Raw genomic sequence first — 21399 nt, 5'->3', positions numbered from 1 at the left:
CTGAATAATGTGCACTTTTGATTAACACTGGTGCATTCATTCCTTTTCTTACACTCTTAATTACACATATATCTACATAATTTTGAAAAAAACAGGTATAATATAAAAGCATATAAAAGAACACAGTGCCATTTCCTGCTTGCCTGCTAACCTCTAAAACACTGAGTGCCCTTTAAAAACAAATGACTGGTTATACTTAATTCAGCTCTAATCAGCTCAACTTTGTGTGTGTGTGTGTGTGTGTGTGTGTGTGTTTGTGTGTGTGTGTGTGTGTGTGTGTGTATACATGTGTTGTGCTCTGTGCAGGTCAAACTGAGCGACCGCGTGGTGAGCACTGAGCACGGCCTCCTGATCCGGACGGTGCAGGTATCGGACCAGGGCCTGTACCATTGCCTGGCCACGGAGAACGGCTTCAAACGCACGCTGGCAAAGATCCGTCTGCGGGTGCTGAGCGAGGCCCTGGTGAGCGCGCTCGGGGAGAAGCGGCACACGGCGTGGGGTTGGCCGCCGGCCACCCACCCCAAGGCCCTGGAGTCGGGCTTCAACCCGGCCGAGAATCTGGCGGTGCAGCGGTACTGCAAAGAACGCAAGCAGGTCCAGAGTGTGCAGGGCAGAGGAGACCTGGCCAAGCTCAGACCCCCGCTGGAGCACAGCAAGAGCAGGAACCGGAGGAACCACCTGGCTGAGGAGTAGTGGAGGAGAGAGAGGAGGAGGAGGGTGGAGAGAGAAGAGTTGGGGAGGTGGAGAAATGTGAAGAATGAAGGAGAAATAAAGCTTGTCCATGAGAGGGACAGAAGGGGAGGAGAGGAGAGGAGAGGAGAGGGGAGGAGAGAGCAGCGGAGAAACTCCTCTAATATGAACCTCTTTTTTTGTTTCTCTATGACGTTTCAGCACCTTATCTTGGGTGCTTTTGTTGTATAGTCCTCCCATGTGCATGAGGTACGCTGACCAGATGACTGTGATGCACTACACACACTTATACAAACTTCATGTACTCACACATTTATATACACACGTGCGTGTACGCGTTCGGTTTCATCCTGTCTCATGGAAGCATCCTAATGCATGGTGGATTTGAATCACGGCTGGGGGATCACGGTTGTATTTGAAACCTCCTGTAGGTTAATACAGTGCAGAGTACACATGTCTGCGAAGGTTCCACGACTAGATCCATGGAAATTTCAGCAGCACGACAGCTGTGATAATGACTTTAGCTCAGGGCGTGCAGACATAACACTTGCCACGTTGCTGAGGACTATACAGCTCACATGGTTTCACTGTGACCTGTATTCAGACGATATGGACGTGTTTCTGCTAATGTCAGAGCAGACCACCTGCAGCAGGTGCGTGACAGTATGCAGTGATATCGGCTTTCCAAACTGCAGTACCTCAGATCAAACAGCACGGTTGTATTTTAAAATCAGTGTCTTCCTGCTATCATGATAGTGAACCGAGTTCAAAATGTACTCTGCGGTACACAGCTTCACACGTTTATGCTGAGAGGTTGTTCTTTCATATGTCTACAGTCAAAACTTGCTTTAATACGTGAGACTTGTTGTCTTCAAGGAAAGGGCTCCCTGAAAGAACTGGAAGTGTGTTGGACAGGCCAAAGTACATCAAGCCAGCTGTATCACAGATGGAGAGATAGAGAGAGGGAGGGAGAGAGAGAGAGAGAGAGAGAGAGAGAGAGAGAGAGAGAGAGAGAGAGAGAGAGAGAGAGAGAGAGAGAGAGAGAGAGAAACAGATGGTCAGAGGGCCTTGGGAAGTCATATTTGCAGTAAATGTCAATTTGCAATTGACCCCATATAGTGCAGTATTGTTTTGGGAAATTTCAGAATGTAAATTCCTCTGTGGAAGACAACGGTTTGCATCTCGGTTACTTGATCAGCCCTCTTCTGATAGCATGAGAACTTTGCACTTCTCTTGTGTGTGTGTGTGTGTGTGTGTGTGTGTGTGTGTGTGTGTGTGTGTGTGTGTGTGTGTGTGTGTGTGTGTGCGCGCGCGCGCACATGCGTGCTTAGATCTTCCTGAGCTCATCTGTTCAAAATGTTTATTGCCAACAAATCCCTTAAATTCTATAATCTGTCTAACAGAATTTTTATAAAATAATTGATAAGATAAAGGATTAGAAATTATTTTAAGTCTGGAAAGTACCCAGGTGTTAATTTAAAGCTTGGTTTGGTCTTGTTATTCCAGAGTATGGGTACTATGTAGTGTTCTGAGGCCCCTGTATAGTTAGCGAGTTGCATCTTCTTCAAGTTTACTATTCATAGTTTAGCATGTCGAGATGCTTGGTATATGTTAGGGCTCTATGTGTACAGATTTTTTTTATCACTGTTTGCTGTTCTGTGTAACTTATGCAATTTTGTAAAGTGTTGTATTAGTATCTGGATTCTTGAGAGCAGTGTATAAAGTTTAGAATTAGGTTTCTTTTCCATTTCACTTCAGCCAAACTCTTCACATTCAGCTAAGAGTTTAAAATAAACATTTTATTTGATGAATAAGACAGTTTTAAATTGATTTCCTGGACTGGCTGCACTGAAATGGAACAGATTAACACCCTGAAATAGGTGTTTTCAGGATAATTTCTGACAGAATCTGCAATACGCAGAGATGCAATTGTAACATTTTTGTCTCTTAACAAGGATGAAAGATATTTTATTCAACAAGTGATATTGTATTATTCAATGTTGTCATAATTTGTGTATTTATATTTATTCATGTTACAAACCTAAATAATTGCATTAAACAAATAAAAAAAAACATAAAAACAGTCAAATATTTGACTGCTGAATGTCTCTTGAAAATTCACAGAACTCCTAAACAAATACAGCCCTGATGGGGTTGAATCTGTTTTACTTCTTTTTTTATTTAACAACAAATGACGACAATGTTCCAAAAATCACTGGATATCTGTTCATAACTGCAAATTTGTTTAGCACAAGGCAGTTATCGAGTCTTATAGATTCTGCACGGCGCATTTATGATGTCTTAAACCTGTCTGAACAAAATCATCTAGAGTACATTGTGACCCCTGAGAACTTTTGCGCAACTCGACTTGGTTTCCTGTCCATCCGTCTGTTTGAGCTGAGCGTACATGAGTAGTTGGAAATAGTGTCTAGCCCTCTGTCTCATGTGTTCATCATTCATTCATTAATTTTGTGAAATTTTGTAATATCAGACTGATATTTATAGCCTCTGTCCCCTATCAAAACACGTATAACGAGGCGCGGGGAACACCCAACGACATTCCGCGTCCGTTTGTTCCAGTTTCCATAAGCGCTGTGACTGCTCCCTATTTTTGACGTCATAAAGAACGCTGATCTGTGCATTCTTGCATTGCAGCCGTGCCCCGTTTGAAGCCAGAAGCGCAGAGAGGATCAGCAGGGGGCGACTGAGGCTCATTTAAAGCTCATAAATCTGTCACCTGGCCAGTGTGTCCGTTTTGCCCTCTGTTCACTCTCCCCAGGGTCTTGTCCAGCCTCTGAAGCAGCAGTCTACACACGATGTCCTCCCAACCCAGCAGCCCCACGCCTCGTACCAGCCCTTACAGCACGGGCCAGTCGGACAGACTTTAAATGAAAGTTAATAGACAGAGCAAAGCGATCTCTTATTGTGAAGTTTCCATTTTTAGTTCCATTTGAGTTTTTTAGGTGAGATTTGACCTTTGAACACAACAACAAGCAAGAAGCAACTTTCAAATGATGACTCTGACATTCTTTATTGAAATCGCCAACCTGGGATGTCACATTCTGAAAATACTATAAAACCCAAAGTCCCTGTTTAATCTGTTAGGGACGGTTGAACAGTTCAGTTTAACTTAGCCAATTAAGTTTTGCAAAGTGAAAGAAAAAGCGAGTAGATTAGCCTGATATTCAACAAAATTAAATGTTTTTACTGGAGGGGATTTTTCAAATATGATCTGATTAGACTTTGACTAATCTTAAATAAGGAACAAAGCAGCCAGATCTGATTTAACACCCAAAATTCAACTGGATAACGGCTGGGAAAATAAAATCAAATAAATAATCCAGAATACAAAAACTAAATTACTGTACACTCAAGATTAAGATAAATAATTAATATAAAGTGCTACATCGAAAAAATGTAAAAACATACAAAAGCAGTTTTTTGTGTCAAACGTTGCTCAGATCTTTTTGCCGGTCTTGTGCGTCACTACACACACTCCAATCAAGCAGAGCACGAACAGCACCGCTCCGGACGATATGAGCGCTATCTGCACCGTCTCCAGCAGACTCATCCGGGAGAACAGCTCGGCCTTTATCATGTCTGCAGTCTCGTCGTCCAGTGCCGCAGTCTGACACCGGGGTGAGAGGGAGATGAGGGGTCAGACGGAGGCAGGGGGTTTAACCCTAACGCACCTAAGTGTAGGTGAGGTAGGGGTGCCTGCTCATTACTCATTCTTAAAATCCATATTTTGTGTGCGGATTATTCATTCGATGAACAAATTTGAATAGACACCATGAGAACTCTGAAGGAATTCCTTCTTACTTTTATATTTATTTTTTGGATTTTGGTGGAATATGGCAGTATTTTTAAACGGGAATATATTTTAACTGTTTACAGTTTTTCTCAGTTGTTTTGGTTCATTTCTTAGATCAGAACTGAAATGATCAATATTGTTCATTCAATCTCCTCCACATCTCCTTGTCACTTGTGCACACCATAATTGCATTTCTCATTGTGTTTTACATTTTGCAAATGCTTTTGTACATTTTGCAAATGGTCATGCACAATTGTCTGTTGTTTTTTGCATTATCAATTGCTTGTGTCATGTTTATCAAAATGTGTTGTATGGATTGTCTGTTGAATTGTCTTACCCTCCAAAACATTTAGTCTTTAGGTCATCGCCTGGGTCATTATATGCAAAAGTGCTGAACATGTTGTCATAATCTTTCAGGCATAATTTTACATTTTTTTATTACATTTTGGTAATTTATACAAACTTGATTAAATTGTTCGCAGGTGAATCATGGCATTCAGTTACAGTAAGAAAGGGAATTGGTAAAGGTTTAGATCACCCAGTGGTCTCAACCATAGGTCAGAGGTGCGTCTCATGAATCTTTACTGTAAGAGGCAAACATTTATAGACACTAAACACTGCAGTGTCACAAAGTCTCATAATGGAAAGACAAGGCCATGTACAGGGTGAACAGCCAAGAAGAGGAGTAAGACTGTGTGGTGTAGAGGGGTAATACTGTGTGGTGTAGAGGGGTAAGACTGTGTGGTGTAGAGGGGTAAGACTGTGTGGTGTAGAGGAGTAAGACTGTGTGGTGTAGAGGGGTAAGACTGTGTGGTGTAGAGGGATACGACTGTGTGGTATAGAGGAGTAAGACTGTGTGGTGTAGAGGAGTAAGACTGTGTGGTGTAGAGGGGTAAGACTGTGTGGTATAGAGGGGTAAGACTGGTGTAGATGAGTGAGACTGTGTGGTGTAGAGGAGTAAGACTGTGTGGTGTAGAGGGGTATGACTGTGTGGTGTAGAGGGGTAAGACTGTGTGGTGTAGAAGAGGGAGACTGTGTGGTGTACAGGAGTGAGACTGTGGTGTATAGGGTTAAGACTGTATGGTGTAAGGCTGAGGGGTCAAAACAGGAAGAGGTAGGGGGTCCATGTCCATAGGTTTGTCCCAGGTGAACTAAGGGCAACAATTGTGGAACATGTTTTACATGTAAATCCTGGTCTCACAATGGTTGAAGCTGGTTGCAGCCGAATATTGGAAGAACAACTGTGTCTTCAATCATTCAAACATTTCATAGAGAAAACATGTAATTCAGAAATGTGCTCTCTGCTGAAATGTTATTCAATTTTATGTTTTGCATTTTTGCATTGTCATACCTTACATGACATCAAGACCAGCTCATAGGGGGGGCAGAGGTCCCATTATCACACCTCAACAAGAGGGGGCTGTATGTTTGTCTTTTCTGAATCATATTTGTTTTAGTCAACAAATTGCAGCGCGAACAATACAGTCAAACAATATTGCTGTACAAAATTTAATTCCAGTCCAATTTCTTGCTATCAGTCTCCCACATACAGTCATGTGTAACTTTGTGTTCTGTGTAAGTTTGTATTTTGTGTGTAACATGTATTGTTTCATTTGATATACCACAAAATGTGCAGCATTCTTGAAATCAAAAGCTTAGCTAGTTTCCTTCAGAATATACTTACAGTCTGCACTCACTGTGACTTATAGTTGCACTGACAACATGACTAAGTTTTGACTGCCTTGTTCATAGGCAATGGTACACAGACTAGATACTCTGATGGCACTGACAAATTGATTGACCTAAATATTTGCCTTTGGGGCAAAAACAAAGAATTTTGAGTGAAGTATCTGCTTTTGCAGGTATTTCATAGAGTTTTTGCACCTTGTTTTGATGCCAATATAAACCATGATGTGAGAAATGTACCAAAATGATGGAGAAAAACTGTATCCTAATTTTTCTGTATTATTATTGTTATTATTATTATTATTATTATTATTATTATTATTATTATTATTATTATTATTATTAATAATAAGCAATATCACCTACATCTGAAATTATCTGAAATTAAGTACTACAGTTAGTATTGGGCTGATAACATCACAGGTCTTAAAGCTCTTCGCTTAAGGCTCCACTCATATCATTCAACATTCACTCACCTCATTCAGCCACACCAGTGGAAACATAGTGTTGTTCTTTACTTGGTTAAGAATCCTGCAGAGAGAAAGGAGATGGAGAGAGAAAGACAGGTGGAGAGAGACAGACAGAGGTGGAGAGAGACAGACAGAGATGGAGAGAGACAGGGCTCATGGCAGTGGCAGCCATGTTTTAAAACTGAACATTTTTAGAATAGGATGTTCACCATACCTGATGTCTTTCGACGGGCCATAAACCATATTGACTTGAAGCCTTTTGGCGAACCTCAGAGTGAAGCCCGTAATCTGGGAAACACGCCACACATGGTTATATGGTCACCATTCTTCTTAATGTGTTGCTAGGATGGTAAGGGCTATATTACAGCAAATATTGTCACAAGGCAGCATTGCAGAAATCCAGGTTTAGACCCAAAATTTAAAGGTACCAATGGCAAGAAGACTCCCTGAAATGGCACTGGGAAGAAACTTTGACAGATCTAACTCCCATGAGTCCACCAGACAAGCATGACAAGCCAGCAATCAATATTTAAAGCTTATTAAACATATAGGATGTAAAAGCTGTTAGCCTGTGCCCAATGTAGGTAAGGCAAAGCAAGTTTATTCATATAGCATTTTTCAGATACAATGGCAATTCAAATGCTTTAACTGTACATTTTTTATAATCAGTCAATCAGTCTCCTTACTGGTTCCACATCCAGATAGGTGGAGTGTTCTTCAGAGTTGGGATTCAGTCCACGCACAGTGTCCAGCAGATCTGGGCTTCCATGGAGGAAGTGAGGGAGGGACATGAACACAGGAGCACCTGCAAGACCAGCCAGAACAGAGCACTAGCAGACATGATCAACCGAGAACAGAGCACTACCAGACATGTTCAACCGAGAACAGAGCACTAGCAGACATGATCAACCGAGAACAGAGCACTAGCAGACATGATCAACCGAGAACAGAGCACTAGCAGACATGTTCAACCGAGAACAGAGCACTACCAGACATGTTCAAACGAGAACAGAGCACTAGCAGACATGTTCAACCGAGAACAGAGCACTACCAGACATGTTCAAATGAGAACAGAGCACTACCAGACATGTTCAAATGAGAACAGAGCACTACCAGACATGATCAACCGAGAACAGAGCACTACCAGACATGTTCAACCAAGAACAGAGCACTACCAGACATGTTCAAACGAGAACAGAGCACTAGCAGACATGATCAACCGAGAACAGAGCACTAGCAGACATGTTCAACCGAGAACAGAGCACTACCAGACATGTTCAAATGAGAACAGAGCACTACCAGACATGTTCAACCGAGAACAGAGCACTACCAGACATGTTCAACCGAGAACAGAGCACTACCAGACATGATCAACCGAGAACAGAGCACTAGCAGACATGTTCAACCGAGAACAGAGCACTACCAGACATGTTCAACCGAGAACAGAGCACTACCAGACATGTTCAACCGAGAACAGAGCACTACTAGACATGATCAACTGAGAACAGAGCACTAGCAGACATGTTCAACCGAGAACAGAGCACTACCAGACATGTTCAAATGAGAACAGAGCACTACCAGACATGATCAACCGAGAACAGAGCACTACCAGACATGTTCAACCGAGAACAGAGCACTACCAGACATGTTCAACCGAGAACAGACATGTTCAACCAAGAACAGAGCACTACCAGACATGTTCAAACGAGAACAGAGCACTACCAGACATGTTCAACCGAGAACAGAGCACTACCAGACATGTTAAACAAAGTACAGAGCACTAGCAGACATGATCAACCGAGAAGAAAGCACTACCAGACATGTTCAGACGAGAACAGAGCACTACAAAACATGCTCAGTCGAGAACAGAGCACTACCAGACATGCTCAGTCGAGAACAGAGCACTACCAGACATGTTCAACCGAGAACAGAGCACTACCAGACATGTTCAGTCGAGAACAGAGCACTACCAGACATGTTCAGTTGAGAACAAAGCACTACAAGACATGTTCAACCGAGAACAGAGCACTACCAGTAGGGTTGCCAACCGTCCCTTGAACAACGGAATCGTCCCGTATTTAGAAACAAATGTACGCGTCGTGAGAATCAAAAAATATTCCGTCAACGTCAATAGAGTTTATAAATGATGGTGCGCTTGTATGTAGATTTTTATGGTAAAAAAGCCCGCCCCTTCTCTGTGACCAATGAGCTGACAGCCCTTTTACACACATGATTGAAACTACAGAATCGGCTCATCTCATTGGTCCAGTCTCAGCAGCGACATGATATGAAGAAGGCATTATGGAGGCGAGTGGCAAAAATTCAGTGGGTTTAAACAGCGAACCTTTGAGCTTGGCTACACCCCCCAGGAAAAAAAAAGAAACGGCTGCAAAAATACAGAGTGGAGTGGGAAAAGGAACACGTGTGGTTGGAGCACGTGCATGATAATGGCTACAAGTTATTTTGTTTTATTTTTACTACAAGTGTTTATGTTTACAAATTTACTACAAACTTTATTTGCACATTGCACTACATGCGACATTACAGAATGTTCATATTGATTTTGTTATTTATTACTGTTTTAAGTTAAGATACATGATTTTCCAAAGATATTTTTGTTTATGGAAATACTATTTGCACTAAAATAAATTGTTGAATTTTGTGTAATAATTTGTTTTCTATGCATATTTTTATCATTCAAAACCATGCATCCAAATGAATTGAGGTTGATTTCAAAAGGAGGGGCAGGTAGTGTGTGTGTGTGTGTGTGGGGGGGGGGGGGGTAAATGGGGTGACCAGCCCTACTGAGAGGTGTCCCTTATTTATTTATCAAGGAGTTGGCAACCCTAACTACCAGACATGTTCAAATGAGAACAGAGCACTACCAGACATGTTCAACCGAGAACAGAGCACTACCAGACATATTCAGTCGAGAACAGAGCACTATCAGACATGTTCAACCGAGAACAGAGCACTACCATACATGTTCAAATGAGAACAGAGCACTACCAGACATGTTCAACCGAGAACAGAACACTACCAGACATGTTCAGTTGAGAACAAAGCACTACCAGACATGTTCAACTGAGAACAGAGCACTACCAGACATGTTCAGTCGAGAACAGAGCACTACTAGACATGTTCAACTGAGAACAGAGCACTACCAGACATGTTCAGTCGAGAACAGAGCACTACCAGACATGTTCAAATGAGAACAGAGCACTACCAGACATGTTCAGTCGAGAACAGAGCACTACCAGACATGTTCAAATGAGAACAGAGCACTACCAGACATGTTCAACCGAGAACAGAACACTACCAGACATGTTCAGTTGAGAACAAAGCACTACCAGACATGTTCAACCGAGAACAGAACACTACCAGACATGTTCAAATGAGAACAGAGCACTACCAGACATGTTCAACCGAGAACAGAACACTACCAGACATGTTCAAATGAGAACAGAACACTACCAGACATGTTCAGTCGAGAACAGAGCACTATCATACATGTTCAACAGGGGCAGAACAGTGCACTAACAGACATGTTCAGTCGAGAACAGAGCACTACCAGACATGTTCAACCGAGAACAGAGCACTACCAGACATGCTCAAATGAGAACAGAGCACTACCAGACATGTTCAAACGAGAACAGAGCACTACCAGACATGCTCAGTCGAGAACAGAGCACTACCAGACATGTTCAATCGAGAACAGAGCACTACCAGACATGTTCAATCGAGAACAGAGCACTACCAGACATGTTCAATCGAGAACAGAGCACTACCAGACATGTTCAAATGAGAACAGAGCACTACCAGACATGTTCAACCGAGAACAGAGCACTACCAGACATGTTCAACCGAGAACAGAGCACTAGCAGACATGTTCAACCGAGAACAGAGCACTACCAGACATGTTCAGTCAAGAACAGAGTACTACCAGACATGTTCAGTCGAGAACAGAGCACTACCAGACATGTTCAACAGGGGTAAACCAAAACCAAAGGACCAAACTCACATGTAAAACTACAGTTACAACCTGATCTCACACAGGAGGAGTGTGTGGGGATTGTTGCAGAACAGGCTGCAGTTTCTATGAATGTGGTCATAAAAAAACCTGAGGCCACTTTTCAAATATAAGTAATTAAAATTAGCAACCAAAAGATCTCACCAAAACAATACATTCTGAACTAGCTTCTACATTATTCACAAGTACTAATTCACAAATTCGCCATGTCTGATATTTATACACTAGGGGAATAGCACCTATCATTTGTTCATCAAGGTAAGACAGTCACTGAGTCAACAAATTCACTGACTGGCTGTCAGCTGTTTTCTGTTTTAGGACGTATGTGTTAAAGTGGATATCAGATTTTTCACCGCAATCGAAATTTGTCCTCCGCATTAACCCATCTGTGCTGTTAGAACACACACACACACACATACACACACTAGTGATTACTAGGGGGCTGTGGATCACACGTGCCCAGAGCGGTGGGCAGCCCTAGCCCGGCGCCCAGGGAGCAGTTGGGGTTAGGTGCCTTGCTCAAGGGCACCTCAGTCATGGCCTCAGGTCTGGGAATCGAACCCACGACCCTCCGGTCACAAGATCAGTTCCCACAGGACCATGACTGCCCCTATCTGCCACAACATGTGTTTTATATAATCTCAATCAGTTAAAAACTTAATTTTAAAAATGGCTTTTGCTGGTCCTGACAAGATAGGTTACCTGTATTTGAATAGTTGTCCTACAGAGTCAGGATATTTTTGTCTTATAAATATATGTATACACAAACACATCGCTATGGCAGGTTTGAGAACCACTGTGTTTGTCACTCTTTTCCTTTCCAACACTGTTTTCCTATTAGCACTTTCATCATAAGAGATGACATCAAGTCCTCATCATAAATTCAAACATTCAAATATAGAATCAATGATCAAAGTTTTTAACATTTCAGTGATGGTTCTTCCTATCTATAAATCTCAACATGTAAATACAAACAGCCAATGATGTATTATTTTTAATGCAGTTACTCAATAGCTCACATAAATGAATGAATAATATGCATTCAGATTGTTAACTAAAACGTACACCAGCAATGCATCAAATCAGACGCAGTCTGGCCCAAACACACATCTACCCACCTTTACATGGCTGGATATCCAGAACTCCTGCCATGGTGCAGTTGTTGGTCATCTCAAAATTTGAGCAGAAGCATTTGTTGTCGGGGTTGACTGCGGGGGACGCTAAGGTGAACTCCGGCAGCATGTAGCGGTACACTGTGATCCCTTTCAGATCCTCACTGCTAACGTACTCAGCAAAGACAGACCTGGGGACCAGGAACACACAAACATACAAACTGAAGTCTGATTATGAAGAACTTGGCGATGATGGTCTGTGTCTTGACAGTGCTGCCTGACCTCTGATGGTAGCAGGGTCAAAACAGAGAGACCACCTTCACGTTCACACCACCACTGGCTCCAGTCCAAGTGCAGCGTCAAAATCACCAAATCTGATGAGGAGCAGTGATGTCTAATCTACAACCCTAAAGTCTAATCTAGAGTCCAAATTGTATATATAGACAGGATAAGATAAAATAAAGATAAAATAGACAGGATAAGATAGGATAAAATACCCTGTGCCATTAGAGGTTCATTAGAGCTTCACAAAGGGTCTTGCATAGACTCATCATTCCAGCAACCACAACCTCTTCTCAGGGTTCCTCAGATAGGCACCTAAGATCACACCTTTATGGGTGTTTTGCTGAATAAAGCACACAACACTTCCAGAAGGCTCATCAGTGAGGTCCACCATCCCTGCTGCACCAACTCCAAGATCAGGTTTAATCCAAGCCGCACCTCTTATGCACTATGCCACTAACACAACCTGTAAAATCCTTGATGGCCTTCCCAGCAACTAAGGCTGTACGTCGCTCCACTGGCACTAAAGTGTAATCTACAATAGCAAAGTCTAATCTACAATCCTAAAGTCTAATCTACAGTCCTAAAGTCTAATGTACAACTCTACAATAGAGGTGCTGAAAATCTTTCTTCTCCCCATCCAGTAATAGATTACACTGCAATTAAATGCAATCACAGGATGTATTCCAATATTACATAATGACAGGGAATAAGACAAACCTGCATATATCGGAGGGGAAGAAGTAGAGCGGCTTCTTCTTGTCCAGATAAGGAGAGAAGGAGGAGCCATCTGTTCAGATGCAAACCTGTCAGTCTGGTAGCCTGCTTTCATATCAATGATCCATCACCACCACCCATATTATTCATTACTGATCCCTACCTCTAAGTCTTTAGCAATGCACATTTTAGTGTTCTTCCAAATCCACTGCTCAGGTAATGTTTTAGCAGAAAAACTGACGTTCTGTCTGCTTTTAAACATCTACACATTGTTATTTCTTAACACTTCCAAAGAAGGAAAATAAAATGACCCTAATGAAAGCACATAAAGAATGAAAGATTAGGTTGTTATTGCTACATCTGTCATTTATTAGGCTGAAGTTCATGCCTGCTGTGGAATGATCACCAACCGTTAAGCTTCTTTAAGAGGGAGGAGGGAACCTCACCTGTGCCGTTGATCATGTTGCAGTAAGGGTCATTCCAGTACGGTACGGTCCTGAAGCACACAGAATGGTAAAACATAGCTCTCTCTGTCAAATTCATAAAACCTGTCAGTGCAGGTGTGCTGTTTCTGGAACCATACTGTTTGTTTCTTTGTTTGTTTGTTTGTTTCAGTCAGCTGTAAATTGTGCCTGCTTGAGGAATTCCTCCAGTCAGTCAGGAAAACCTAAAACACCATTTAGTGCCGCATTCTTGCAGAGATGGCGAAAAGCAGAAGGGTCTGGGAACCACGAGCAATGCAGACATGACACTACTCCAGGTGCTGTAGACCTGACACTACTCAAGGTACTGTAGACCTGACATTACTACAGGTGCTGTAGACCTGACACTACTCCAGGTGCTGCTGACCTGACACTACTCAAGGTACTGTAGACCTCACATTACTACAGGTGCTGTAGACCTGACACTACTCCAGGTGCTGTAGACCTGACACTACTCAAGGTACTGTAGACCTGACATTACTACAGGTGCTGTAGACCTGACACTACTCCAGGTGCTGCTGACCTGACACTACTCAAGGTACTGTAGACCTGACATTACTACAGGTGCTGTAGACCTGACACTACTCCAGGTGCTGCTGACCTGACACTACTCAAGGTACTGTAGACCTGACATTACTACAGGTGCTGTAGACCTGACATTACTCCAGGTGCTGTAGACCTGACACTACTCAAGGTACTGTAGACCTGACATTACTACAGGTGCTGTAGACCTGACACTACTCCAGGTGCTGCTGACCTGACAATACTCAAGGTACTGCAGACCTGACATTACTACAGGTGTTGTAGACCTGACACTACTCCAGGTGCTGTAGACCTGACATTACTACATGTCAGCAGCACCTGGAGTAGTGTCAGGTCTATAGCACCATTACTACAGGTACTGTAGACCTGACACTACTCCAGGTGCTGCTGACCTGACACTACTCCAGGAGCTGTAGACCTGACATTACTACAGGTGCTATAGACCTGACACAACTCCAGGGACTGTAGACCTGACACAACTCCAGGAACTGTACACCTGACACTACTCCAGGTACTGTAGATTTGACATTACTACAGGTTCTGCTGACCTGACACTACTCCAGGTACTGTATACCTGACATTACTACAGGTGCTGTAGACCTGACACTACTCCAAGTGCTTCTGACCTGACATTACTACATGTGCTGTAGACCTGACACTACTACAGGTGCTGTAGACCTGACACTACTCCAGGGACTGTAGACCTGACACTACTCCAAGTACTGTAGACTTGACATTACTACAGGTGCTGCTGACCTGACACTACGCCAGGTACAGTAGACCTGACATTACTACAGGTGCTGTAGACCTGACACTACTCCAGGTACTGTACACCTGACACTACTACAGGTGCTGTAGACCTGACACTACTCAATGTACTGTAGACCTGACATTACTACAGGTGCTGCTGACCTGACACTACTCCAGGTACTGTAGACCTGACACTACTCCAGGTGCTGTAGACCTGACATTACTACAGGTGCTGTAGACCTGACACTACTCCAGGTGCTGTAGACCTGACACTACTCCAGGTGCTGTAGACCTGACATCACTACAGGTGCTATAGACCTGTCACTACTCCAGATGCTGTAGACCTCACATTACTACAGTTTCTGTAGACCTGACACTACTCCAAGTGCTTCTGACCTGACACTACTCCAGGTACTGTAGACCTGACATTACTATAGGTGCTGCAGACCTGACATTACTGCAGGTCTGACACTACTACAGGTGCTGCTGGCTTGGGTTCGTTTCATTAAGCAGTCCTTGTTGAATATGCGTTTAGGCAAAAGAAATACAATTATGGTGTATGTATGAGGCAACTGGTCTGTCACACAAACAGACATGCTCTCTCAGTCCAGTAATGCTTACGCCTGTGTTTTGTTCTGCTATGATGGCATTTACATGGATTGCCTTGTTTGTTTATGATCAAAGTTTGTTCTTTTATACACACCCATAGACTGTATATTATGAAGTAATATGATTTTGCAGTTTCTGAGAAACTTTTAACTGAGAGAACTTTAAATGAACTGCTTCTTTGCATGATGGGGTATATGTTTTTTTTTTTCATTTTTTTGTCATGTTTTGATTATTCTTAAGAATACTCACGGCTGATGCTGCCAGTTATCAATCACAGACACTTTGCTGACATCATCTTGTCCCGTGAACATGTTGTATGGACCATCATACGTGTTGTTGTACTAGATAAAACAAGCATGCGTGAGAAAACGAGAAGTAAACAAACAGCCTAAGTGTACACTCCTAAGTGTACACTCCTTGGCATGAAAAACGGGACAAACCTACAATTATACTTAATGGTCTTAAAAACAAATAATTGGTCAGAAGAGTAGTAACAAGTCTTAAAAAATGCTCCCCTGAGACCTGTGCCATAGTTTGGTCATTACTGGTTGTTGCTGCTTTGTATGTTTGAGGGGAAAAGATGGAATAAGAAATATTTGCTTACACAGTCTTCTTCTACATGCTGATAAAATCATAAAAAAATGTATTGTAATAAAATTCCAAGTAACATGTCTAGGTGTTCAAACTTCTCCAATTATTTGCTTTTGAGACCATTAAAATGTAATAATATGCAGCTTTGACTCGTATAATAAAAACAAAACAAAACAAGTTAAAAGCCTGACTACACTTGCTAAAGGGCTACTTTTTAAATAATGAACCATTTACACTTAATAACATTTACATCATGATAAAAATATTTGCAAAAAAGTTTCAAAAGTGCAGTTTACTAATGTGGACGTTGTCTGAGAGCATGGCGTGCGACTGTAAGAGGAAGCGTTAGCTCACTCTCGGGTCATGGACCAGAGAGAGAAGAGTGAAGATGGAGATGAAGACCTGCTTTACATAGAAACATGTCTCTCAAATAGCGAAATAAGACTGTGCTTAGGCAAGCACAATGATCTTAACCTATGACTGTGTGTTTGTCCTTAAATTGTCTGATCTCTGATGTACATGGCCGGTCCCTTAAATGTATTTTAGGCCTACTTGCCGTTTTTCAAAAACCCACTGAAACAAGTGATTTAGTCACTGAGCTTGAGGTGGAAGTCTCACTGAACTTCTTCACACACTTTCACCATTTAACTCACACCTCAAACTGAAATTAATTAGTTTAAAGGACATTCAAACAAAACCTATTTCTTGCAGATGTATTGCACTGAGAATTTTGTGGATAAAGGCTTACTGGATAAAAGAGTCCCATGATGCTTTTCAACATGGGGTCTTTGTAACCCCACAGAATCTCCTTGACGGTCCTGTTCTGGAACAGGGTAGATTTGCTCAGTTGAATGAGCATGTTAGCCAGCTTGTGATCTATAAGACTGTAAGCGCCCTGAAACAGAGAGTCCACCACGTTAGTAATGGTGAACACCAATAAGAGGGGAAGGAATAGGTTCCAGTCATAACATTGCAAAATCTGCCATTATACCAGTCCATATTAGAACACAACCCCTGCTATCAGTGTAAGTTAAGTGTTAATCTAGTGAATATATGTAATAATGTGAGGTAATATAGAACAATAACAGTTTTACAGCTCATGTGATTTAGACATAAGCTTTCACTGATAAGAGTAGATACAAATAGATTAGGGTCATGATTAAAATGTTTTTTTATCACATTACTGGAGGGGTAAATCCATAGCCTGGAAATAAACAAATCAAATATGGCAGCATAATCTGACAATCTCACATTGGTAGAGTGGCACTAAAGAAGGGAGGGGGGGGAATAACACAGAATACAATAGGACATACAGCCACAGCCAGGTTCAGTGTAGTCACTGTGTCTTCCTCTGGCCCTACAGACATGCTCGGCTCAAAGATGGCTCCTGCTGGCAGCGAGAAGCTCACAGTGTAGTTGTCATTGAATGTGACATTTTCTTTGGGAAGGTAACGTGTCCTAAAATGAGAAGAGGAGAAGGGATGATTACAGAAGAGAAGAGAGAAGAGCAGAGAAGAGAAGTTGCTACTGAAACAGCGATAACTGTAGTGCAAGTTCCCAAGTGGACAGTGAGAGTCATTTTAACTTGTCCTCAATAATAAAACACAGTTGTCCCAACCGCACTATGATGATGAAACATTTAGTTCTGCATGATGCATCACATCAGAGTGTAAATTAATATCACTATATAATTCTTATTATGTGAATCAAAAGTGCACAGACGTGCAAGACAAAGTGCCAAAGGACACGTTCAATCCACAGCCATCTAGATTAGATATGAGCGATCACATCAGATTGTTTCCTTGTAATGGCTACTGCAGTTTATAATGCTGATATACTGATGTTTATGTTCATAAATAAAGGCAACATTGTTAACCTAGAGTGTTGTGTACAGCCCAGGGAGTTCACGATGTCCATGATAAATGTGTCAAATACTATTCTAAAATCAAGACATTGCTGTGTAATGTTTCATTTTCTAGGCAAAAGGGTAAGAGTGTACAATATTATAAGCGGTGTCAGCAGAAATGTAGAGGATATCAAAACTTAAGAACCGAAACCAGGACTTTTGAGAAGTCAGAGGGCTATTCCAAAAACAATAATCTAGAATTTTATTTGAATTTTTACAATTTGATTCAAACTTTAAGTTTACATTTAAGTGTACATATTTATATATATATTGTATTAACTTTAATCCTTGCACCAGCGTGCTTTACGAGACTCCATTGAGAATTTGCCCCTGGCCATTTCAATAATTGCCTGATAGGGATCATGTCTGTAATCTCTTAACTTGTGTCTCTTCCCAAACCTGTATGTATATGGTCCTCTCTGGTAGAGCTTGGGGATACTGCCGTTTTTCACGACCTCCTCAGGGTTCTGCACGTCAAAGAGCCAGAACTGCCTATAGAGAGGCGCTCCAGCTGAGATCCAGTTCTTATAGGCCGTGGTGTCTGGCAGCAGCACGGCTTCCTGTCAGAGCACCCAAACACACCCTCCATCACACACCCAGTTGTGGAGAGGGGACCATGCTATTACCTGCTCTAGCACACCTGCCTCAGCTCACACACACGTTTGGTGCTTGCACCAAGGACAGGTGTGTTAAAGCACTGCATTATGGGTCAGCACATGATGAGCATTACAGCAACGTTTTATAAATGTGACCCTGTAAAGGAAATATGTAGGCAACTGAGGCTTTCAGTGGCCATCAGGCTTATCCGCTGTAAACATATGCAGGTGTTAAATGACATGGAATAAAACCAGTGCAGCTCACTCATCAGACAGAGGCAATGTAGCTCGTGTTTGCTCTTGTAAAGAAGAGACATCAAGTCAGAGACGTCTGGCAGATCAGATTTAACACAAAACCACTGTTAATTAGACCGCTTGACAGTTTGTGTCCTGCAATCAGATACTCTAATGTGCGTCTCCAACTCTATTTTAGAGAACTAGGCTACATCGTCATCATGTCCTCGATGACAGTGCACGATCATCCTCGGAGGTATCTGAGTTATGACTTTCCCTATGACCTACGGAGCGTTTCCTTTTCGTGTCTACAAACCTTATTCTATACGTGCACGTGAAACGGATCTAACCTCGTGCGTAACGGGCAAGTATTACAGATTTTTTTTTTCGCAGATTAAGAATAACGACAGCTTACCTTTTTGACAGTGCTCTCAATGACAGCATTGCCCACGGGGATGAGGATGACCCCTACGAGGCAGACGACAGCCCCCACCACGCTCCCAGCGATCAGCCAGTGTTTCACCTCGCAGCAGCCCATAGTAAGAGTAGCGGCAGCGCGAGCGGCAGCGCGAGCGACAGTGCGCGGGGGGGGGACTGATGGCACGTGCGGCATGACGCCTCCTCCCCGCTCCTTACGTAAGCGCAGCCCGGACCACGCCAGGTTAATGAACTACGGTGTCGCTGTACCGGCTGTATGTATACTGTACCGGTATTTTAAAATAACGAATAAAACAAAATAATCGTCCTGGTAGTGTTTTAGTCAGACGCGGACAGATAGCGAGACACCGTCAGCTGCTCTATTGTATTTCATTAGGCGATATTGAGTTTGTGTAATCACATGAATAGATTAGGTATAAACTATCGCTATTAAACAACATATTGGTAAAATTAGTCCTAATATTGTCAGTGGTTTATCAGAGAATTCACACAATAGATACAAAATGTACAAAAGATGCAAACATTTAAATGTTCCCCATAAGTTGTGACATAAATGCACCTGGACACTATCAGCATATTGAGCAACAGGTGTAAGACTGGCCCATGATAAGGAATATAACCCATTATCATTTACACGCCACAGTAATGTTTATCTCTCAATAAAAGGAGTACTTTTCCACTTCAGTCTCAACCTGCATGGTAGGATTACAGTGAAGGCTACTTCAAAACATAACTGTTTAACATTTTTAGTGTAATTTAAACAAGTCTTTTCGCACCATTGAGAAAGTATTTACAAGCATGCTTTAAAGCAGCACCATCAACACCATCACCACCTCCACCACCATCACCATCTCCACCACCAACACCACCACCACCACCATCATCACCACCATCACCACCACCATCACCACCATCACCACACACCACCACCACCATCACCACCATCACCACCACCATCACCACCACCACCACCACCATCACCACCACCACCACCACCATCACCACCACCACCATCACCACCACCATCACCACCACCACCACCATCATCACCATCACCACCACCACCACCATCACCACCACCATCACCACCACCACCACCATCATCACCACCACCACCATCACCACCACCACCATCATCACCACCATCACCACCATCACCACCACCACCACCACCCTCACCACCATCACCACCATCATCACCACCACCATCACCATCCACCACCATCACCACCACCATCATCACCACCATCACCACCACCACCACCATCACCACCATCATCACCACCACCACCACCACCACCATCACCACCACCACCATCACCATCACCACCACCACCACCACCATCACCACCACCACCACCACCACCACCACCATCACCATCCACCACCATCACCACCACAATCATCACCACCATCACCACCACCACCACCATCACCACCATCATCACCACCAACACCACCACCATCATCACCACCATCACCACCACCACCACCTCCACCACCATCACCACCACCACCACCACCACCATCACCACCACAACCACCACCACCATCACCACCACCACCACCATCATCAACACCATCACCACCACCATCACCACCCTCACCATCACCACCACCATCCCCACCATCATCACCACCATCATCACCACTGTCACCACCACCATCACCACCACCACCATCACCACCATCACCACCACCACCACCACCCCCACCATCATCACCACCATCACCACCACCATCACCACTGTCACCACCACCATCACCATCACCAACATCTCTATGACCACCACCACCATCACCACCACCACCACCAACAACCCTCATTCTTACTGTCAGATATGTGGTCATGGGTCATACACATAGACCTGGGGACCTTTTGTGCTTCATTGCAGATAATGAAGAACTGTTCTCAAAAGTGTCCCGCAACCCAGAGCTATCGCTATCTGTCCCGCAACCCAGAGCTATCGCTATCTGTCCCGCAACCCAGAGCTATCGCTTTGTAGGGAACCCAAGGACCTACATGTCCAAGTGTGTAAATGTGGACCTACAACAGGATAACAGTATCTTGCCATAAACGGATATGTTAGAACATAAGAGCAGTTAACAGGATGGATGGCCCTGTGCTCTCTAAAACAAACACAGAAAAGGCCATAGTTTATTTTAAATATTAGATGAACAGACGAATTAATAACTAAATAACAAAACATAATTGCGTCTCTCTCTCTCTCTCTCTCTCTCTCTCTGTGTGTGTGTGTGTGTGTATTAGATACCAGGTGAGGTGATAGGCCAGTGTCAGATTCCTCTGCAGGAAGAAGATATAGAGACAATGGGGGCAAATAAAGCACCAGATCTAAAACTGTGCAGATGTTAAACTGCAAAATCAGTAGAAATAGAGGATCAGGTTCAACACTGGTAGCAGTGATACTGCCTGAAGACTCTGATGCTT

The 21399-nt window shown here is 43.0% G+C and overlaps 2 protein-coding genes across 2 annotated transcripts in view; one reads left to right on the top strand and one right to left on the bottom strand.

The window, feature by feature from the left end:
- sema3c (sema domain, immunoglobulin domain (Ig), short basic domain, secreted, (semaphorin) 3C) overlaps window positions 1–2773 on the top strand; it is a 50950-nt gene extending 48177 nt beyond the window's left edge. The window contains exon 18 of the mRNA XM_076992934.1: window positions 307–2773. Within this exon, the coding sequence (XP_076849049.1) occupies window positions 307–693 (387 nt within the window). The 3' untranslated portion in view covers window positions 694–2773. The remainder of the gene's footprint in view (window positions 1–306) is intronic.
- Window positions 2774–3695: 922 nt separating this feature from the next.
- cd36 (CD36 molecule (CD36 blood group)) lies at window positions 3696–19338 on the bottom strand. Its single transcript, XM_076992935.1, has 12 exons — window positions 18928–19338; window positions 18082–18242; window positions 17090–17234; window positions 16525–16671; window positions 15435–15526; window positions 13248–13297; window positions 12805–12874; window positions 11809–11993; window positions 7347–7465; window positions 6875–6948; window positions 6667–6721; window positions 3696–4318 (listed from the first exon to the last, which is right to left on the bottom strand). The coding sequence occupies exons 1-12, from the start codon at window positions 19123–19125 to the stop codon at window positions 4148–4150; spliced, it is 1467 nt and encodes a 488-aa protein (XP_076849050.1). The 5' UTR covers window positions 19126–19338; the 3' UTR covers window positions 3696–4147.
- Between the last annotated feature and the right edge of the window lie 2061 nt (window positions 19339–21399).

Source organism: Brachyhypopomus gauderio, unplaced genomic scaffold, assembly GCF_052324685.1.
Source record: "Brachyhypopomus gauderio isolate BG-103 unplaced genomic scaffold, BGAUD_0.2 sc100, whole genome shotgun sequence".
In the NCBI taxonomy this organism is placed as follows: Eukaryota; Metazoa; Chordata; class Actinopteri; order Gymnotiformes; family Hypopomidae; genus Brachyhypopomus; species Brachyhypopomus gauderio.
Note: the sequence above shows the minus strand (reverse complement) of the source record. Positions and strands in the feature narration are given on the sequence as shown.